The sequence below is a fragment of the Ascidiella aspersa genome, chromosome 7 (genome assembly GCF_963924565.1).
Source record: "Ascidiella aspersa chromosome 7, kaAscAspe10.2, whole genome shotgun sequence".
Lineage (NCBI taxonomy): Eukaryota > Metazoa > Chordata > Ascidiacea > Phlebobranchia > Ascidiidae > Ascidiella > Ascidiella aspersa.
In genome coordinates, this window is record NC_139453.1 from 9,176,570 (window position 1) to 9,196,373 (window position 19,804).

Sequence of the window (19,804 nt, forward strand, 5' to 3'; positions counted from 1 at the left end):
AGTCACATACAAAAAGTAGTGGAGAATTTCCCCTGGTTGGGAACCACTGAAATATTACATTCTATGGCCTTTTGTACCAAGATCGACGCTCACTTTTCAATACAACGTTGTCACTAACAATTGAACCTTGATACTTGACACACAGGGCCGAAATGCCCTCAGTAAACTGGACCAAATGTATTGGAGTAGTAGCATGTAAAATTGTACATAATCAAAATTGGCAAGAAAAATTATTCCATGCTGCCTCTGTATATTTGCTCGCCTCTGTATATTTGCTCGCCTTCCGTTGCACCTAGTTAACCAGTTTGCAGGGACCCGTGACGCAATAGATAAAACGTCTTTCGTTGCTGTGGATGCCTTAACGGCGTTTCGAGGATACCCGGTGTTTTTCAAATTTGCACTAAATATTACTAGTTCTACTGATGTACCAGAAGCATAAACCGGTTTGGTTGAGTTCGTTAGTTCGAACCTCCAACCTCACCAAATACGAGAAATGTATAGCTTTGTTTGCACAATCAGTTAAGTCATTGTTCTCTAAGTCTAAGTGATGTGGTATGTCCATTAAGTGATAAACCTCCCAAGTTTAGTAGGATAATATTACGTTAGGCCCTCGTATCAACGGGTAGCGTTAAAAACGTGATGTCGGCCAATATTTATTCTCAAGTGGAAAGATCTGTGCACCGCATATAGATCCACTGAAGTACTATTAAAAAGGGAACAAGCGTTCGTTAATACGTCGCATTTTTGTGGGAGCACACTTTGTACAACATGTGCAAGCTCCCTCCCGTGTGCGGTTACACCTCAATACAAAATTACGCGATACTTGATTCAGTAAGTTTTTAATGTTTAATCTTTGTGTTGGTGAGGAAATACATTGACGAAACAAATACAACTCACAGCTAAAGTTTGCCCGCATACGTTTCGCCATGCTTAACCTGCATGGTATTGATATATTTATTGCTGTCACTAGATAAAGCATAGATTGCAATGCGATAAATATGCTGTTACTAACAGGCATCTCAAAAAATAATAACAAAATATAAAAATCGTTCTTCCGATGCTTATGTGTTTTGTCCGACGTTTGGGCTACCTATCCAGACGGGTGAAACAAATTAGTATAAGAAAAACTTATTTTTACTTGTAATGCGATGTGCTTCAGTAAACGAAGGAAGGGGGCCAAAATATCAGGTTTCGACAGTGCATAGTGCCGACACACGTTTGGGCGTGGAAATTTCATCTGTTCAGTCGAGTAACGATTGACAGGCTGCGCGTGCCACAGAAAGACTGGGAAACGAATCTCCCTGGGAAGGAAACTTAAGGATTAACTCAGTGGTTTTCAACCGGGATGCCGCGGTGCCCTGGGATGCCATTTCCAATGCTCAAGGGTGCCTTGAGATATTTGAGAATCTCTGGGAATCTGGCTGTTTTATCCGAATTTACCCGAAACCCCGTGATGTGTTTGCCCGCAGTAACCCACGCCAACACTCAATAAATACAGGCCGCCGCCGCCGCCCATTGCTGCCGCAGCCGCCGCCGCCCATTGCTGCCGCCGCCGCCGCCCATTGCTTGGCAAACAGTTTAATGAGTTTTGCTTCCGCTTAATGTTGAGAATATTTTCTAAGGGAATTGAAAACGAACAATGTCATGTAATTTAAATAAACAATGTATCATATTGTGCAAAACATAATTATAACTTTTTGTTGTGTTCAAAAAGCCATCTCTAGCCAGCAAATGGTGCTTGTTGGCACGAAAATGCGAGATTGAACGATGCGCGTGGTGTAAGTGTATCGAGATTAAACAGCCTTTTGGAAAAAAAAGCACCCTGTGTAAGCCAACCACCACCTGTGCTCAAAGTAAACTGATGCGCCGTAACACCATACAACAACTCACAGCTTACAACTCATGGCTCCATTTCAGCCACCCTTTTTTTTAATCACATGTGACTTGACTTATAAGGCGTTCTGGCATTTTTTTCACAACAGATCGACGAACCGCGTTGGCGATAGGACCTTTGTCAGATCTACGACGCATTGTGTCAGATCTACTGCGATGAATCTATATTTAGCCGCGCGCTTTTGAGAGTTGGTACGTAACGTCGTGAAGCGGAATTGATTGCAGCCAAGCGAAAACACCCTTTAGTATAATCGCTTTGTTTCGTTCAAACATTTCTCCAAATGCAAAAACACTTACTCTGATTTTTCGCTTCGCTTAGAGAACAAGTTTGCGGATACGGCGTCGTTCTTGGGACATAATCTGTTTGATTTCATCAGACACATTGCACATCGTTGCGTTGCGCAATTTTAATACGAGACAAGCAGCGACAGATGCTTGTTAACAGCAATCATATTAAGACATCTGACAAAACACTTTGCTATGCTTCCCCAACGACATTGCGACCACAAAAGCAGCGCGATGTTAGCGAACGCGAAAACTTGAAAAGAGAAAGAGAATAGCGGCCCTAGCGCGTAATATACTTTTTTTCAAAAGGAGAGCAACGTCTTCGGTTTTGTTGACATTGCGGCGGGACCGCGTTACCGACAGGTCGAGCAGGGAAACTGGCTGTGCAATACTTTGCGTTGAGTTGAAGACGCGGGCGGAAATTAAGGTAAGTTTTTTTAGCCTAGAGTTGTTCTAGACCAGACCTGGGCAACATACGGCCCGCCAAGTAGTTTAATCCGGCCCGCGGCTTATTTTCAATAAATACGTATGCTAAGCGAAAACCAGGGCAAGTTGACAGATCTTGTCAAGACAATAAGTTTAGTCACTCCTGACCTGAGCTTCCAAATCGAGCGATTGCAAATGTACGATATTACCGACGCTGCTGTCTTAACAAGGTGAAATTGCTTGTTGGAACTTTTACTAAAGTTTTTGTGTGCACAGATCTGCTAAAAGTAGTTTAGTAGTCCTGGTAAAAAAACGAGACCGAACCCTATTTGACGCTATAAGCATTGGTATCACGAGTTAATTGAAAAGCCGGTACTTGGGCTACCAGGGTGCAACATTCAATTTTCGTACATGAAACGATAGCGTCAAAAGACACTATCCTTTTTTGGGTGTGCGTGTTTAATCAAAGCGCTATGAGCTCCGCTAAGAAAACGTTCGTCTGTTAAAAAAGAAACTTCTGTCACCTTAATTCGAAACCGTCAATATCTGTGCATACAGTGATTCACGCAAACGCTCATAAATTTTGTTCCGCCATCCCCCGGCTTGGTCGCGGTCGAGTTCACTTTTGCCTGATGAAAGGAATGAAAACTAACGACGACCAATGTGTTGTGCAATGAAATACACCCTTAATGTTTAGGCGGTTTTCGTGCGTTTAACATTTAAGTCGCATGGCGTTTTATGCTCTTCCAAACGCCTGACGTGTATTGCGTAAAAGATAATGAAATAACCAGTAACTGTGTTGAAATCGCCGAAAGTAAACCTGGGATTCTTTCTGAACACCTTACGTTTTGCCTTGATGTTTAGAAAATAATGTTTCGATTCTCATTTTCTTAAAAACACACAAAAACATTTTTTTTTGTATATATACGCGTATTGCTTTGCACAGAATCTCGGAAATTTCGCACAAGCTTTTCCAACCCAACCCAACGCGTCTGGGGGAACAGCACAACACTTTACGTTCTACAAAATACAAGACCCACTTTCACCAACTACACTGGAAAGCAGGGAAGTGAAATTGATATTTTGTGTCAAAGTGAATCCTTCTTCTGCGTTTTGATTTAAGTCACAGTTGCGTTTCACAAGACACCTTTCTTAAACAAAGAGCCAAATATAGATCACAGCCTGATTGCTCTATTTATCAAACTTTCCAAAAACTATTCGCTCAAAAATAAACTTAACTGTATTAACATACTCTTGCTTTCATGTGATGCACATTCAACGCAAATAGGCCTAACAATATGGTAATACATGAAACATACAAAAATGTCACCCTTAGTGACATAGCTACGGTTACAAAAACTCAATTAAAATTCAAGCAAAAAAGCAACGCGGAAAATAAGAACAAATATCTGCTATTGCTATGCAGGTGTAAAACTTGAAATATATGTGTAAATAAGCATGCTTAGTTATAACAACAATTGTTTGAATAGTTGCAAAACTATGCTTAGGGCCAACTGTATTTTGAACTGCGTTTTAAGATAAATGTTTGTCTGCTGAGAACATAATTAGCATTATTTACAAGTGAAGTCTGCTGCATTTATAGAATATTACCACTACACGGCATGAAAATAGGACCTAACTGCCTATAGCTCAAACCAAACTAACTTTAACTTTATATAAATTATTGTAACTAATTTTTTTATCTGTGTAGTATTTTGTGGTACTATATACTGTCTGTGCGAAAGTCTGTCAAACACTTACCTAAAGCATTTGACACGGTCCTTGTAGCCAGTATAGAAGAATCCAGCAGACGCCAGGTGCCGTGGGTTAACGGGTATTTCCTGCGGGTATTTGATGAATGTGCTCAGACGGTAGGTTTCGCGAGCTTGGTCTCCCGGTGGAATGTAGACACTCCTTTGACCAGGCGGATCCCTGGCCCTGCAAATGTTGGAAGGTTAATGGCATGTAAAAACCGCGGCCAGCCTGATGTTTGCGTGCGGTCTACCACTTACGCTCAATATAAATAATAGTTTTAAAAAAATTAAAAAATGTCAGGCAAAAATACTGTGCTATTGTATTCCTAATAGGTCAAATTACGGCAAAATAAATTATGTTTAGGTTACATTTTAATTATTTAGGTCAACAATATTCCTTTTAAGGTCAGAAATAATCGCCCTAGTAATTACGTTTTCTGAGTAATTCTTAGTTTTTGTGCAAAATTTAGTTTCATTATATGGGCCGTAAATTTATTTTCGGGACATATCTTGTTTTTGCCCGAATTATTTTATGGCTGGGTTTTTTTGGTTCGTTTCAGACTGTTTTTTGTCAATATAACTTTTTTTTTTTTTGATAAAATAATTTTATATTATTAGGTAAACAAAACAAAATCTGTCGCGAAATACTAGTTACTAGGGTAGCCATATTTTTACATAATCTCTGATATACAATATGATGGTTTAAGTGGAATAAAATGGCCGGAAACGTCAAAACATTTTTAAATTTTTAAGAAACTTGCTGTTGTCACGCTAAACAGTACGCGAGCAAGCAGCTAAAGTTAAGTTTTTTTGCGCAAAGCGCGAAAATGTATTTTTAATTGGATTTTGTTAATTGCGCCTTAAAAACATATTCCGTTTACATCTTTAAAATTTATGTTTATTCTGCTAATTTGGATTGTAGGTTGAAAATCATGAGCCGGTCCTATTTTTTCGATATAAAATAGTGTGACGTTAAGTTATTTGAAGCTCTCTACGCCTACCTAGCGACAGTAATATCTAGCAATATATCTCCCTTTTGGAGTGTTTGGCAATGTCGTATTGATGTAAATGGATCGCTGGTAAACCATAAAAATGATACTGTTTTCAGGGATGAACAACCCCAAAATCGGGTGGTTTTATGGCAAATTAATACAATAAGAAAATAGTTGATTTATAAGAAAACTGTTGGTTGTACTTAATACGAATTTAGATAAAAAAATAATCAAGAATGTTTTCGATTTTTGTGGTTTGGGCCCAAGTATGGGGGTGCATTTTTTAAAGGGGATTTAATAAAAAAAATTAAAATATTGTTTTGCTAATGAAATATTTACTCCCGCGTGGAGAATGCTTTTTTGTTTATCGTTTATGTATGGTTTTGAAGCCATCAAACATGTTTTTTATTTATGTGGAGAAAATGAATTGTTTTTGATATTTGGTTTAAGGGGGAGGGGGGGGGTTAAAACAATAAGCGTTTTTTGTGGAAAAAATATTTGCTACGTTAGAAGTGAATGCAGTTAGAAGTGAATTTTGCATGCAGAAACAAGTCAAGGAAGAGTTTTGAGATGTGTATATGTCCATCAAAAGTTTATTTGCATCTATAAAGTCATAGGTGAAGGCAAGAAATTTTTCGACTTATATCTGTTTTTGCTTGCATAAGCATGTCAAAAGAAAGTACAAATTAATATAAACCGTAAAACGAGTAAACTAAAGGGTAGTATATAATATTACAATAATTAACCTGGTAAATAACCCTACTTATAATGAACCAATTATTAAATCACCCATAAAAATAAAGCCCTGAAAAATACCCCTTGAAAAAATATACAACAACCGCAACCCCGTCTAGTTCTTATTGTGATATTGCCTAATTGTGCCTACAGTTTTTTGAATCACTTGTTAACGGGCTGAGTTTGTTGGCTTAAAGTTACAAGTCACCGTTTAAAGTTGTACTCGCACGGAAAAACTTGTTGGTTTTAGAGGTTGTCAGCAATTTAGTCTTTGTACTTTATGCTTATCGTCCAGTTATTAAATACCACGTTTTTTTATTGCTTTTTGGTTGTCACTTGTGGGCTTCTAATCGAGTCTACTGCGGAAAAACTTGTTGGTTTTAGAGGTTGTCAGCAATTTAGTCTTTGTACTTTATGCTTATCGTCCAGTTATTAAATACCACGTTTTTTTATTGCTTTTTGGTTGTCACTTGTGGGCTTCTAATCGAGTCTACTGCCGCATATCAACAGCCATAGTACACTTGTGCACCTACAGTTAAGCGAGAGTTTTAACGGTGTGTTTTTGCGGACCGATTAGGGAAAATATATCAGCCGAAAGGTGTCGTACCATGACATGATACAGGATTTAATTTAAACCAAATTCGTAAGCCTAAGATTTAATTTCCATGTTTGCGCACGAGTTTACTCACGAAGAGCGGGTGTTCATCATTTTAGTTGTTTTATGATGTCACGATAAGACGTGATTTACGTCAGTGACAATGCGGCCCAATATGTTAAAAGGTTGGAAACTCCTGGTTTAAAGGTAGCGGTTCCCAAAGTAGGGTCCCGTAAGTAGTTACGAGCTAAAATATTTTTGTCTTTACAGAATAAAGAAATTAAATAAGGCGGAGTGTGTGCATCACACTAATAGTCGCTATAGATTTGTTTTTATTGTGATAGGGGCCTTGTAAACTAGAGATGTCCAGTAATACATCTGGTTCGGTACTAATCTGTATTCGAATTATTTCGTGCATTTCAGTCATAGTTGGCGATTTTTCACTTTTAAAACGTAGATTTTTTGGAAAATGTTGTTTTAACGATCGAAGCTAACTACACGTTTTTTAGTTAGGGACGCTGGACATTTTGGCTTCATAGCCGAAAAAACATCACGTTTACAAGTGACAATTTTAGCGACATATATTTCTTAATTGACTAATTAAAGGCGCATTTGGTGTCGGATCGAAACGCCAAACTTTTTGTCCCAAATTTCGGACAAATGTTCGAAGTATTTGACATCCCTACTGTCAATGATCAATGAATTGCGAGGGGTTTTATTTTTTAAAGTTTGCGTCCCACTGTTATAGCGTTAGCGCACAGAACAGACAATTTCGCGTGTTTCAACATTGTCAACGCACTGCATTTTTATTTGATTTTGCGCCAGTAGTTTTTTAGGTGTTGCTACAATGTTATGCTTAGGTAAACAAAGGAGAGCTAAAACGAAAAGAAACAACTTCGACAGACGAGGTTTAGCGATGCATGATAAAACATTTGTTTACCAACTTGCAGAACCAAATAACATTTGAGTCAGCCAGCAAAAAACATTTCCGGGAGTCTAGCTATAGGCGCTGCCAACGCCTTCCGCATACGTAAATGCATTAACACCACAGTGTAGTAAAGCTTTGTTGTTTTATGTTTGCTTTTTGGCAAGTGGAAATGCAGGAACAAGTATCAGCTCCACAGTTGTTGTGCGTGTATACCACTTCTATTTTATGTTTTTCCGCAACCTAAGAAATGTTATTTAAAGTTGACTGAATGACTGGGGCTGCACTCGGTATGAATTATTTTGTACCAACGCCTAATAAAATGCCATTTTAAAACAGTAAAAATGTGATCATTTTAATCCTTTTGATAAAAGCTGAGGTTGACTGCTCTGTTTCTGTCTTTGTTGGTAATAAACACAAAACGTGATTCGTAGAAGTAACTTCCTTACCTGTCATATATACTTCCATCTGCGACGGTGACCTGAACAACAAAAAGGCTGTGTTAGCTTGGTGGTAAAATGATCCCAAACAACATTACAAATAATCTCTTCTATTTTAACAAATCGTTTTACAAATCAAACTTTAATACTAGAGCTGAAAAACAGAACTACAAAAACGCCACAATTTAACGGCAGTTTAGTTGACATTAAAATTTTCAAACACACAGCAGACTATTCATACTAAGCAGCAACCTCTGTAGCAGTTAAATGGTCAAGGTTTGTAGCACTGCTGCTGGTAAAGAAACGCTGCTTTCGCAAAAGCAATTTTTCCAGCATTGGATCATCAATCTCTTGAACACACTGCTTGAGTGTATCCAACTTCTCATGCTTGTATCCACGCCTTATTCCTAAAATGCATTCGCTTTATTATAATTTTCTTAAATTACTTCGTTGAATTTAAAACTTAGCCTTTCATTTAAAATAAGCCCATAAAAGAACAAAGTTTGTGGATACATTTAATTTTTAAATTTAAAATCATATTTTATGTTTTTAATGTCAACTTTAACATTCCTCAGCTAGCATATAACTTATGTAAGTGTCGTAATGACTTAAATACTTATATTCACACAAAATGGCTTGGCCAAGTCTAATAAACACCTGACGTGGTTTGGGCTTAAAAAGTCAATTTGGCAAATACTTTAGTCAAATGTATTTTTGAAAAATTGTAGAACTTACCTTAAAATTTCTAGTTATACGCATAAAAGAGTTTACTTACTATTGGTGCTTTACCCTGAGGTTGGAATTCGATGATATTTACACCATGAAAATTTTATCTTTGCTCAAGACTTAACACTTGATTGTTTTTAATAGCATTTAATCTAAAATAACTTTTTAAAACACTAACACAGACATTTGTATTTATATATATTAAACAATAAATTAGAAAGTTCTGCTATAAAATATCTATATGTTTAACAAGTATAATATTAATAACCTTGGCAGCATTCTCTGTATCATAATTTGTCTAAAAAAGGGGGAGTCCATGGCCCTTTAAAATGTAGAATGGATATTTGCAAACTATGCAATGATTTTGACTCCACAAAACAACAATTAAATTTTTAGTGGTGCTAGTTGCTCTAATGCATACAATAAAGAAAAAATCAACTACTAAGTTAATTCAATGTATTTATCAGTACCTTCGATTTGGGTTTGTAAAAGGCTTCTTGTGATGTCAAGTTTGGTGATGTACCAGTCGTTAGCATTGTTATGCTTGCATACCAGTTTAGGAATGAACAGATTCTTCAGCAAAAAGCAGGTGTACACAAGAATTAACCTTGTGTCAGCATTTTCCAGCAACTCTTCTTCAGTGGTTAGCAACTCAAATTGATACAGCGATAAACTATTTACAACATGCAAAGCAGATGCTAATATTTCCTCTGGCTTTCGGCAATTTGTATGGTAAGCCTTCCTGCAAATTTCCTCAATAGTACCCAGGAACTTTGTGCTTTCTTCACGGATTTCTTCTACATCCAGTCCGTCTAAAGCATTTTGAAAATCTTTCATCAATTCATTCACCGTTTGATAGATGTGTGCATGAAAATCTTTTTGTACATCATGCTCAATAATTGGCAACACACCGTCTTCTAGTTGTGATTTGGGATTGCATTGATCACAATTTTCTGAAGCTGTAGCTAAAACAACAAAAAAACAATCAAGGTTGGGGTGTTTTGCACTTGCCCGCTTGCCAATTCAAGTGCATTTCACTCCAGGCGAGTGCTAATCGACATCCACTCGCCAGACTGGCGAGGCCTTGAGCAACAATTGGTTATTGTTGTTAGACCTATTTTTATTATATGGGCCGAAAATTTATTTTCGGGACATATCTTGTTTTTGCCGCTATTCTTTTATGGTTTCCTATGGCATGTTTCAGACCGATTTTTGTCCGAAGCTTTATAGAAAAAGTAGACATGGTAGAACTTTCAAATTTTCAGACATGGCGTAGAGTGGTATGAAGGTGCGATGCCGAGGTTTATGGGGCTGTTACCCTCGGGGCCTCTGACTGGGGGCAAAAAACCTAAAATATTGTGATGCCATCGTTTTAGCTCTTTGTAGCTATCTACTCCTACCTAGCGGCAGAAAAAATTCAATACAGAATTCGTTCATATCGCTTCCTTGGTTCAGCTCGTGAAGCGACTATGTGGCTGCTGGCATCATGCTGCGATTCATTGTCCCGCGCGTGCAACGAGCATTGTTCGAAGTGGCTGCCTTAGTAAAACTGGGCACGTGCGACTTGCATTTAAGAAAGAGGCTTCACTTAGTAAAATAACCTACTACTCTTACAAAATAGCATATTTTACTGCCGCAAATATAAATGCGAAATCTGGCGGCAGTGTACGCCTGTCTATTTGCACCTGTTGCGCATGTTACTCCAATCAAACATATCAACACCAGGCCTTAACAATTTGAAATAATCCAAGTGCGCAGCAAGCAAAACATTAAGCTGAATGCATTATTAAGGAGGACTTTACAAAGCTACGTTATAATATGACGTCATACTAAAATAAATATTAAGAACACTGCGTTTATTGGATTTCAATTGGCAAAACTTTTAATTTAAAAGGTGGTTTATTAGGCACATAAACTTGTTTTATATATTGCTTGAAAGTATAGATTTAAAGTCTGTTATATCTATAATTGCTCGGACCAAGCCATGGTAAAAATTTACCTCATTAAAAGTTGGAAAAAGTATAGCAAACCATGGACATTAAACCATTTTAAGAGAATGATAATATTTGCTTTTTAAACATGTTAGCTGGCCAAAGTGTAATAACATGCTTGTACGCATTATCTACATAAATTCTAATTATCAAATATATGTTTCGATCATTTCCCCAATACTATGACGCCATATTTGAACCCCTTTCGCATCAAAGGCATATTTTAAGTGGGGAAGTTTTCGGCCCATATCTGTTTTTGCTTGCAGAAACAAGTTAGGGAAAAAAATCAAATATATAATATAAAATATACAATACAAAATAAATAAGAAAAAATTAATAAAATAAAAAAAAAAATTTAAATTTGAAATAAAAGAAAAAACATCAAGCCCTGAAAATATACCCCCTGACAAATATACAACAACCGCACCCCTGTCTAGTTTTACGGTATACTTTTGCACAACTACAATAGAAATTGACCAAGCGCATCACAAATGGTAAAAAGTGCTTTGCATATCTAGTAATTATGTGAACAATCGAAACGGACATGTGGAGCATGAAATTACTTTGCAGGGCATCTCATTTGTTTTATTTTTTTTTTAATAATATTTTTCACGAGATTTTGCCTTGTGGAAATTACATAACAAAAGCTCACCAATAACGAAATTACAAAGACTGATTAAAGTGGATAAAAACACACCAGTCACATGCCAAGATCAGTTTCTAGCTTACTTATTGTTAGCACGATTGCTCTCTTAACTATCCGCTTTTATTACTTTCTATTTTAAAAACCAGAGTATGATTTTTAACTGCATGCAGTTATATGGAACTATTATTGTTTAAAATATTAAGGCAGGAAATTTGCAGACGGTGTGCCAGGATTTTTGTGTTTTTGTTGTTGCTGATTTGGCAGGAACTCGCTCGACTGGAGAGTGCAATTTTTATTTCAAGATCAACCCTAAGAAGTGATGCATATGGAACAAATCATAACTTTTAATCAAATGCAACAAATCATAAGATTCAATTTTTACTGATTAACTCTAGGTTTCAAAGATTAGCGTAGTGTCATCTTTAATGATAAAATGTTTTTAGTTTTTACTTTTAACAGAATAGTTTATATTTTGTAGTTCACGTAATTTGTTTCATATAATCATACTTGGCAAATAGAAAATTTAAAGCTAATGAGAAGGAAAACAAAAATTAGTCACTCCCTTTTACTTTTATATTAAAAGTGGTATATATATGTGCAACAAAATTTAGATGCTTGTAATATAGGGCATCAGTTAAGCAGCTGGCATTTGTCATACATGTGTTACATACACAAATCACAAAGTTTTCAAACCTTTTTCTTCCATAGCTGAACTAGAAGAAACCTGATCAATCCAAGCTTTTGCATTGTTTGTGTTGTTATGCCTTACATTTTTATTGCTGTCTGTTGGTGTGTGTGGTATTGAAGAGTCTTCTGCTAACAAATAAAGTAAATACAAAATTACCAATAGGTATATATATATATATATATATATATATATATATATATATTCGAATTTAGTATTTTAGAGAAGTGATTTTGAACCGGGGTGTGGACAACAATGTTAAATGACCAGTCTGCATTCTGTGGCAGATTAACAACTGGTGTTTTATGAAAAATTGTGTACACACCTGAATTAGTCAATTGCAATTTAAACTACATTTTAGCTTTGTACAAAATTTTTCATACAAATTTGTGTGTATAGTTGATTAGTTCTGTAAAACAATTTAATATTTTCTGCATTGAACTCAGTTCATAAGTGTTGTTTTATTTTTTGACATTGGACTAAACTGCTTGTATGGGCCCAAATTTGGAAAACCACTGCTCTATTGACACAAATCAGTAACTATACATGAAAATTGTTGATCAGACCAAAGAGGATTGGTCTATGTGCAAAAATAGCTTTATGGAAACTGGTTTGAGTGTTCTAAACAGTGCATATTAAGTGGTTCTTTGAAAGTAAAATAGAATGGCTTTACATCTTCAGTTTAAGTAACAATAAGAAAATCCAATTTTAATCTGCCATAGGATAGTATGTCAAATATTACACAAAACACATTAAATGATAGTTAAATAGTAGTGTTGAGCATTTTAATCTTTATTAGGTTAACACAGGTCAATGTTATTTATTGACTGTAAAATTTTAACAATTCTGTAAACATGAAAATTTTGTTTTGGGGGGGATTGATCAATACTTTAAAGTGACCACATGGGTGACACAGACTGCAAACACATTCACCTGGATTTGACTGTTCCATATTTCCTGAATCTTGATCACTTTTTTCTTCAATGCATTGCCTAAAATGTTTTAATTATTTATAGAAATCCCTGAACAGAAAGATTTTACCAAGCACTTTAGCGTTAAAAAATATTTTAGATTATTTGTCGCTATTTTGTAGGTCAAAAAAGTGCAAATTGACGCATTCATAAGGGCTGGTTAGGTGCGGTGAACAGTGAACACTCTTTCATCTACAAACTATGTTACACGATTTTTTGGCGCTGTTCTAAAATCCACCACAGTGTTGAAGCAATTAATAATGCAACGCACAATGTCTGAGATAGGGTGTCGGTTAGTGTTTGGGTGAGGGTGCATCAGTATTTTTTATAATAATATTGCTGGCGCTCGTCTAGAATCCTACCACAACGAACATTATTTGGGTTAGGGTGCCGGTTAGCGTTTGGGTTTGGGTGAGTCCAGTAATAGTTTTAAACAATATTACTTGACCTACCCACACCCAAACACTAACCGACACCCTAACCCACATATTATGCATTGCTTAATAATCATTTCAACGTTGTGGTAGGATTCTAGACCAGCGCCATATTGCTTAACCTAGCCAAACCCAAATCCAAACCCGCACCCCAACACAAACAATGTTGGTTGTGGTAGGATTCTAGAACAGGGCCCAGCGCATAACGCACATTAATTGGGTTAGGGTGCAGGTTAGCGTTTTGGGTGAGGGTGGGTCAAGTATCGAACCCAAACTCGCACCCTAATCCAAATTATGTACGTTGATATTGATTTATTATTTGTGGTAGGTTATAGACCAGCGCCCAGGGCCTCATTTTTTAATGTCGAACTGTTAAAAAAGCTTATTTGCCCGGCAACCGGGTATCGAAATTCGAATATCTCACTACGGTACACGTTGAATTTTCTATATATGGAACAATTAGTAAAGTCATGGGACTTCAGTTCGGGTAACCGATAAGTAAGTTGCACTTTATGGTACATCTTTACATTGCGCTTCAAAATAAAAAATACAGTCAGTTACCGCCAATCTAGTTCCCTTTTTTATTTTTTTTTTCTAGTTCCTTTGGTGATGGTTTGTAAAAACTTTGGGTAATTCCCTTCGAACGTTTTTTCCTCATATAGTTGCGGACAAAGTTCATAGAATTCTATAGAGACTTTGGTTGCGGATTAATCCCTGATTCGACAAAATGTTTCTAAAATAACCAACGTGCGTTTTATTTTTCCTTGACATTTTTATTGTTTTTTGTCTTTTTATAAAAGGGGGCCACAAAAAGACACAAGGAGAGACTCTGAACTAACCTATAAATGAATCAAAATAACTGACCAAATACTGCCACGGTTAATCAAAAGGTCAGATCTCTTAACAGTGGGCGGCCACTGCGTATTCTTTAGTGGTCAGCATAAATCATTTAATTGTTAATCAGTAAAAAACCATTATGGTGACGTTCACTCATGTGTTTTTTTCTTAAAGGCGAACACGGATTTTTTCTAAAAATGTGAACAAGTGTAAAAAGTAGCATAATTTCATCGCCCGAAAAGAGGACAACTTTCCAAGCAAGTAGCCTACAATGCAGATACAATTTTACGTAAAGTGTGCAGAATTTACTATAGGCCTACATATTTTTAATAACTACACGCATCAGCAAAAGCAACAAAAATGGCACAAAACAGGGCAAATTAGTTTGCCAGAAAAGTGTCAAAAAAGTGACCTCATGTTTCTCTGAAACGACAGTTGATGTAACTTAGGCCTTATTGCAAAAAAACGACTTTTGCGAAATTTTAGTGTGCTCGAAACGTCATTTATTTTCTTAAGAAAACAGGACAAATTCTCTTAAAAGATGGCACACGGTAGCCGCACAGTTGAAAGTTTAGCGCCACAGTACGGTACATTAAAGGTTGAGAACCACTGCTCTTGAGAATAAATCAATAAAAGAATACTAATCTAGAAAACAAAAAAATAGGAAAATACTTAACTTGACACTACCCGAACCCAAACGCAAACCCCAACCCTAACCAAACTTGCAAATGTACGGTAGCCTATGTTTTTTGCGACATTCGCTATTGTTAGCGGAATATAATAAAGGGTATCAAAATTGTCAAACTCTTTCATGATCTATAAATTTACCTTAAACTTGCAACGTGTTTGTTTAAAATACTTTTTGTTGTAGTCCTACATCTTGTTTAGCGTTGGTTTTACGTCAAAAGACTTCCTTGCTGCTATCGCGGATGCAAACATAACACTAAAGACTCTTATACATCAATTACTGGAAATCGTCTCTGCGTATTATGTTACAAGCTGTTTAACATGCCATATGGTTTTATACCATTTGACTGTTCTGGACCAAAATAACCTGGCTGTCATTCTGTCCACGCACTTAATAAACCAGTTTCTGTTTATCATTAGTCATAGCCTACAGTGCCTTATATTCGGTACTACTGGTTTCTTTTTACATTTACAAAATCCAAACGTATACGTCCACCAGGAAACACCTCTGGCAATAAAGCTGTTGAAATACATAGGCCTAATATTATAAGTCCTATTCTATATGGCCAACACGCGAAACGCATGCGACTTTAACCAGTTTTACGTGGCTCTTTCTTGTTGTTTTTATATTTTAAAAAATGCTTGAAGCTAAAAGAGAGCTTTTAGGATGTCCAGAAGTCAAAGCTGTGTGGAACGATACCGTCGTTGTATTCAGACCCTTGTTTAGTTAGTAACACACGTTTGAAACAAGATGACGGCAAAACAGAGAAATAAACATTTGGTCTATTTAACCAAATAAAGGCACATTTGCATCGCTTAGCGATGGCTGTGTTGGAGTGAGAAAGAAATCGAGTGATAGACTATTCTTTTCTTTCCGTGTGTGGCCCTTGCAGTACGAAACGTGTTTCTTGGTATATAACTGGTTGGCCACCCCTGCTATCAGTTAAAAAAACATTTGGATACTTACGCATCTTCATTTTGAGATAGTTCCCTTGGTGACAACTCCAGAACCCCGTCGCATACTGCAAAAATTCAAATCAAAACTATTGAGAAGGTATTTGTTTACCATTGATTAAAAAGTATTTTAACTGTCAACCCATTTGAAGTTGCTCCTGAATTTGCAATACAATTTTTTAATTAAACTTACATATCAAGCCCAGTACGTCGCTTTTTCCGTCTCTGACACAGCCCTTGTGGCCTGGACAGTGCATCAAGCGGTTTGCTTTACTTTCGATAACGTTGTGCTTTGTTGTGAAAGTCTGCTTTACCTCTGAAACTGTAGCAAATTTAAACTATTTCGTAGATATTCACAATTGATTGAATGATTTGGTTAGTCTTGCTGATGTTCCCGGGTGCTTTAACAGCATAGGCGTAGTCGGGGGGACCTGAGGGGCCATGGCCCCTCCCAAAAAAATGTATAAATAGTTTACTCTTAATAACTTGTTTTTTCGCATTTATGAGAAGTACCACAACAGTCGATCACAGGCATGCCACACTTTCAATCGTCATGCATTGTTACGTCACAAACGATGAAGTTGATACAACGTTTGTTATAGAATAATGTAGTTTTACTACTTTTAGACAGTTTTTGCTCTTTGACTGTTTTTTGAGTATTGCGTTCAGTCAGTTGCTGCTCGAAACGTTTTGCTAACATTGTTATTTGTGTTCGTTGCGGCAGTTAATACAATGATAAAAGAAAACTTATGTAACATGGTCGTAATTTAAATGTAAAAACTGTAGCTGATTAAATACAATTTTTTAACAAATATTTACGCCTAAAAATACAATTAAATGCCATCAAATAATTTTATTCATGGTTAACATAAATCACTTGTGTTTTTATTAAGTTCTTCTCTGTAGCACTTACGTTTAATTGAGCGCTGAAATGTAAGTAGGATCACTAAAATGCAAGGTACCGGTAATAGTTGACATAGAATCTGAAATTCAATTTGCAAAAAAATTTGAACCCGCCAATAAAACTTAGTGTACAGTAAAAATCACTATCAAAAGCACATTTTCATCTTACCTTAACAACAGATGTGCTTTTGTCACTGCTTTGATCACGAAATTCATTTTTGCGTAATGGAGTCTGTGTGATTGTAATGAACTGAACGTTAAAAAAATTCATAAAGCGCATTAAATTAGAACTAGCCATCAGTAATATTCCTTGGTAAAACTTTAGTAGTTCGTCGCAAATAGTTTATACAGAGTACAAAGACGCTTGAAATATGCCAATAACAATTGTTGTTGGCTACAAGGTTTATAAAATATTGTTGCTGTGATAAGCACACCGGCCACACCATATTAGGTAAAACGAAACGACCCAAACGATTGCTTGATTAAGACAATAATATATATGTAATAAAACACGTCGGCCAATGCCATATCTCTATACGCCGCTGATTTAAACAAAATGTCATTTACATTGATTTGTACTTGTCTTAGGCAACATCACTCTCATATATTTACCCTGACGTCATATTTGTTTATGAAAACTCGAAAATTTTAATAAATCAATAGACATAAACGAAAACGGGTTTAAAAATCGATTACCTTTTTAGAATAGAACTCCTGGGTCGCCAAATCGCAATTTTGTGTTTTTTTGTTTTCGTCCTGATGGTCAGACGAGAGTTGGCAAACCGGGAGACCTCCTTTTGTGAACGTGACGCATTTACTATCCGTTGTTTCACTCTGAAATAATTCCCAAAGAATCTTTAGTTAATAAATCTTAGCTGATGGCGTAAGTCCTGTTATGTGCAATTCAAAAGATTCAACGGATCAAAGTAAGCGTAAAGACAGTTCTTATTAATGGATCGATTGGTGAAGCATGTACTGTCAATGTAAGTCGACATCTCACAAACGTTTTACCAGTTTCATTTGCTTATTTACCAGCTTCATCTGCTTAGGCCCTATCTTTAGACTGTTTCACATTTTCGTGGCGTAATTCAATTTTGTTTCAAGTAAAACCAACAAACCTCAATGAATTCTTTTACTTGTGTGTTGTTGTCATCTCTTTGCTCCTCAAAACACCTTCCACCTTTTTAAACATAATTATCATTACAATCTACTTGGGTATGGCAAACAATGTAACCAAGAAAGTGCAACCCTCTTTTAAGAGCAGCGTGGTAAAAAATATTGTTTAGCATTAGCGATGGTGGATGAATTTACGTTGAGGTTAAGTAACGTAGCTCATTTATTTACAGCAAAAGTAAAAATAGCTATAAAGAACTAAAACGATGGCGTCACATTATTTTAGTGTTTTGTCCCCAAATTAAACTCCCCTAGATGGGCAAACTCCTAAACCTCTGAATCGCACCTACTGTACATACAACTCTATATAATGAAATTTTTTAATTCTACGATATCTACTTTTCTATAAAGCTTCGGACAAAAATTGATCTGAGACATACCTAAGCAAATCATAAAAAAACAGCAGCAAACACAAGATATGTCCTGAAAATAAATTTACGGCCCGTATAATTAAAAACGATTTCATGTTTACCAGCAGAGTGTGACATCATTGGATGGTTGTTGTAGCACCAATTGATTTGATCGTTGACTTTCTGAAAAAATTAATTTAAAGGACGTCTAAAGAAGTTTTTTTAGCACAGTATTTGTTTTCGTCCCTCTTAGCCAAAGCTATAATTACATTCTTCAGACAATGGTGGCCAATCAAATGTCCGTGAAGAAGTTTCTATAAGGGTCTGCGTGACATCTTAAGAAATCATTGACTAATCACATGTTTTAGCCGGACCACATCCTTATATTTTTTTCATTGATAATTATTATAAATACCTTGTTTAACAGTTTGTGCGCAGTAAGTAGGCTATAGCTTCTTTGTGCGGTGATTTTGTTTTTATTTTCCTTGTTCTTAAATTTGTTGGGTTTCTTTGTTATTTGATGAAAGCAAAATAGGTCTGGCGGAAGATTATCTCAAATCCCAGCTTATACATTCTTATTCGTATTATTAAAAAGCTTTAACATGCAAAACTAAGAATAAACGCAAGTTAATCCAACTAAGAATTTTGATGCTATTCAACCCAAAAACGTAAACATGAAGGAGTTATTCACCTGTTTTAAATGAATTCCCGGGGCCGCCAACTTATTTTTTCGTTTTCTGCAGTCTCCATCGTCGTCAGATAACGGTTGGCAAACCTCCCTGCCTTCTTCTGTGAACGTGGCGCGCCTACTACCCGTTGTTTTATTCTAGATAAAGTCAATATTGCATTAGTAAATAAGTTACAGCTGACCGTCTTATTTATGTGTTTAAATACCCAAGGCCTGCGGAGTTGGTTAAAAATAAACCCAAGTCCAACTCCCGAGCCCCGAGTCCGACTCCGGCAAATGTGCGATTTTGTCAAGTCCAAATCTGCAGCCTGTATTTTACTTATTCACGTAACTTCGTTAACGTGAATCACAACAATCTACTCATAGGGGTGTCAAATAATTTATCCACACACAAAACATGGTTGAAAAAAATTCAATTCCACCTTTACAATTTACAGATTGCGGCACTATCAGTTTCGAAATTTCGTACTGCGCATGCGCACATGAGACTCGGGACTCGGGTAGGGTAACCACTTCAAGCCCCACTTAAGTACAGATACAAATAACCCAGAGAAAGGCGGTAATATTGACGACTTCTGTTGTTGTTATAAACATGTAAATAAACTTGCCTTTGGGGTAGTTTGGTGGTTGTCCTTAAAATCCTTCATCAGCGAAGCGGGTGGACCGTAACTGACAAAGGCACGTGAAACTGCAAAAAGAAAAAGCAATTTAACA

General features: G+C 36.4%; 1 protein-coding gene across 1 annotated transcript in view; it reads right to left on the reverse strand.

The window, feature by feature from the left end:
• The window catches only part of LOC146137598 (uncharacterized), a 135,285-nt gene extending 125,677 nt beyond the window's left edge, over positions 1-9,608 (reverse strand). The window contains exons 1-4 of the mRNA XM_083394393.1: positions 9,242-9,608; positions 8,287-8,452; positions 8,055-8,102; positions 4,366-4,542 (exon numbers count right to left, since the gene is read on the reverse strand). Coding sequence (XP_083250519.1) covers positions 4,366-4,542; positions 8,055-8,102; positions 8,287-8,452; positions 9,242-9,608 — 758 coding nt within the window. The remainder of the gene's footprint in view (positions 1-4,365; positions 4,543-8,054; positions 8,103-8,286; positions 8,453-9,241) is intronic.
• Between the last annotated feature and the right edge of the window lie 10,196 nt (positions 9,609-19,804).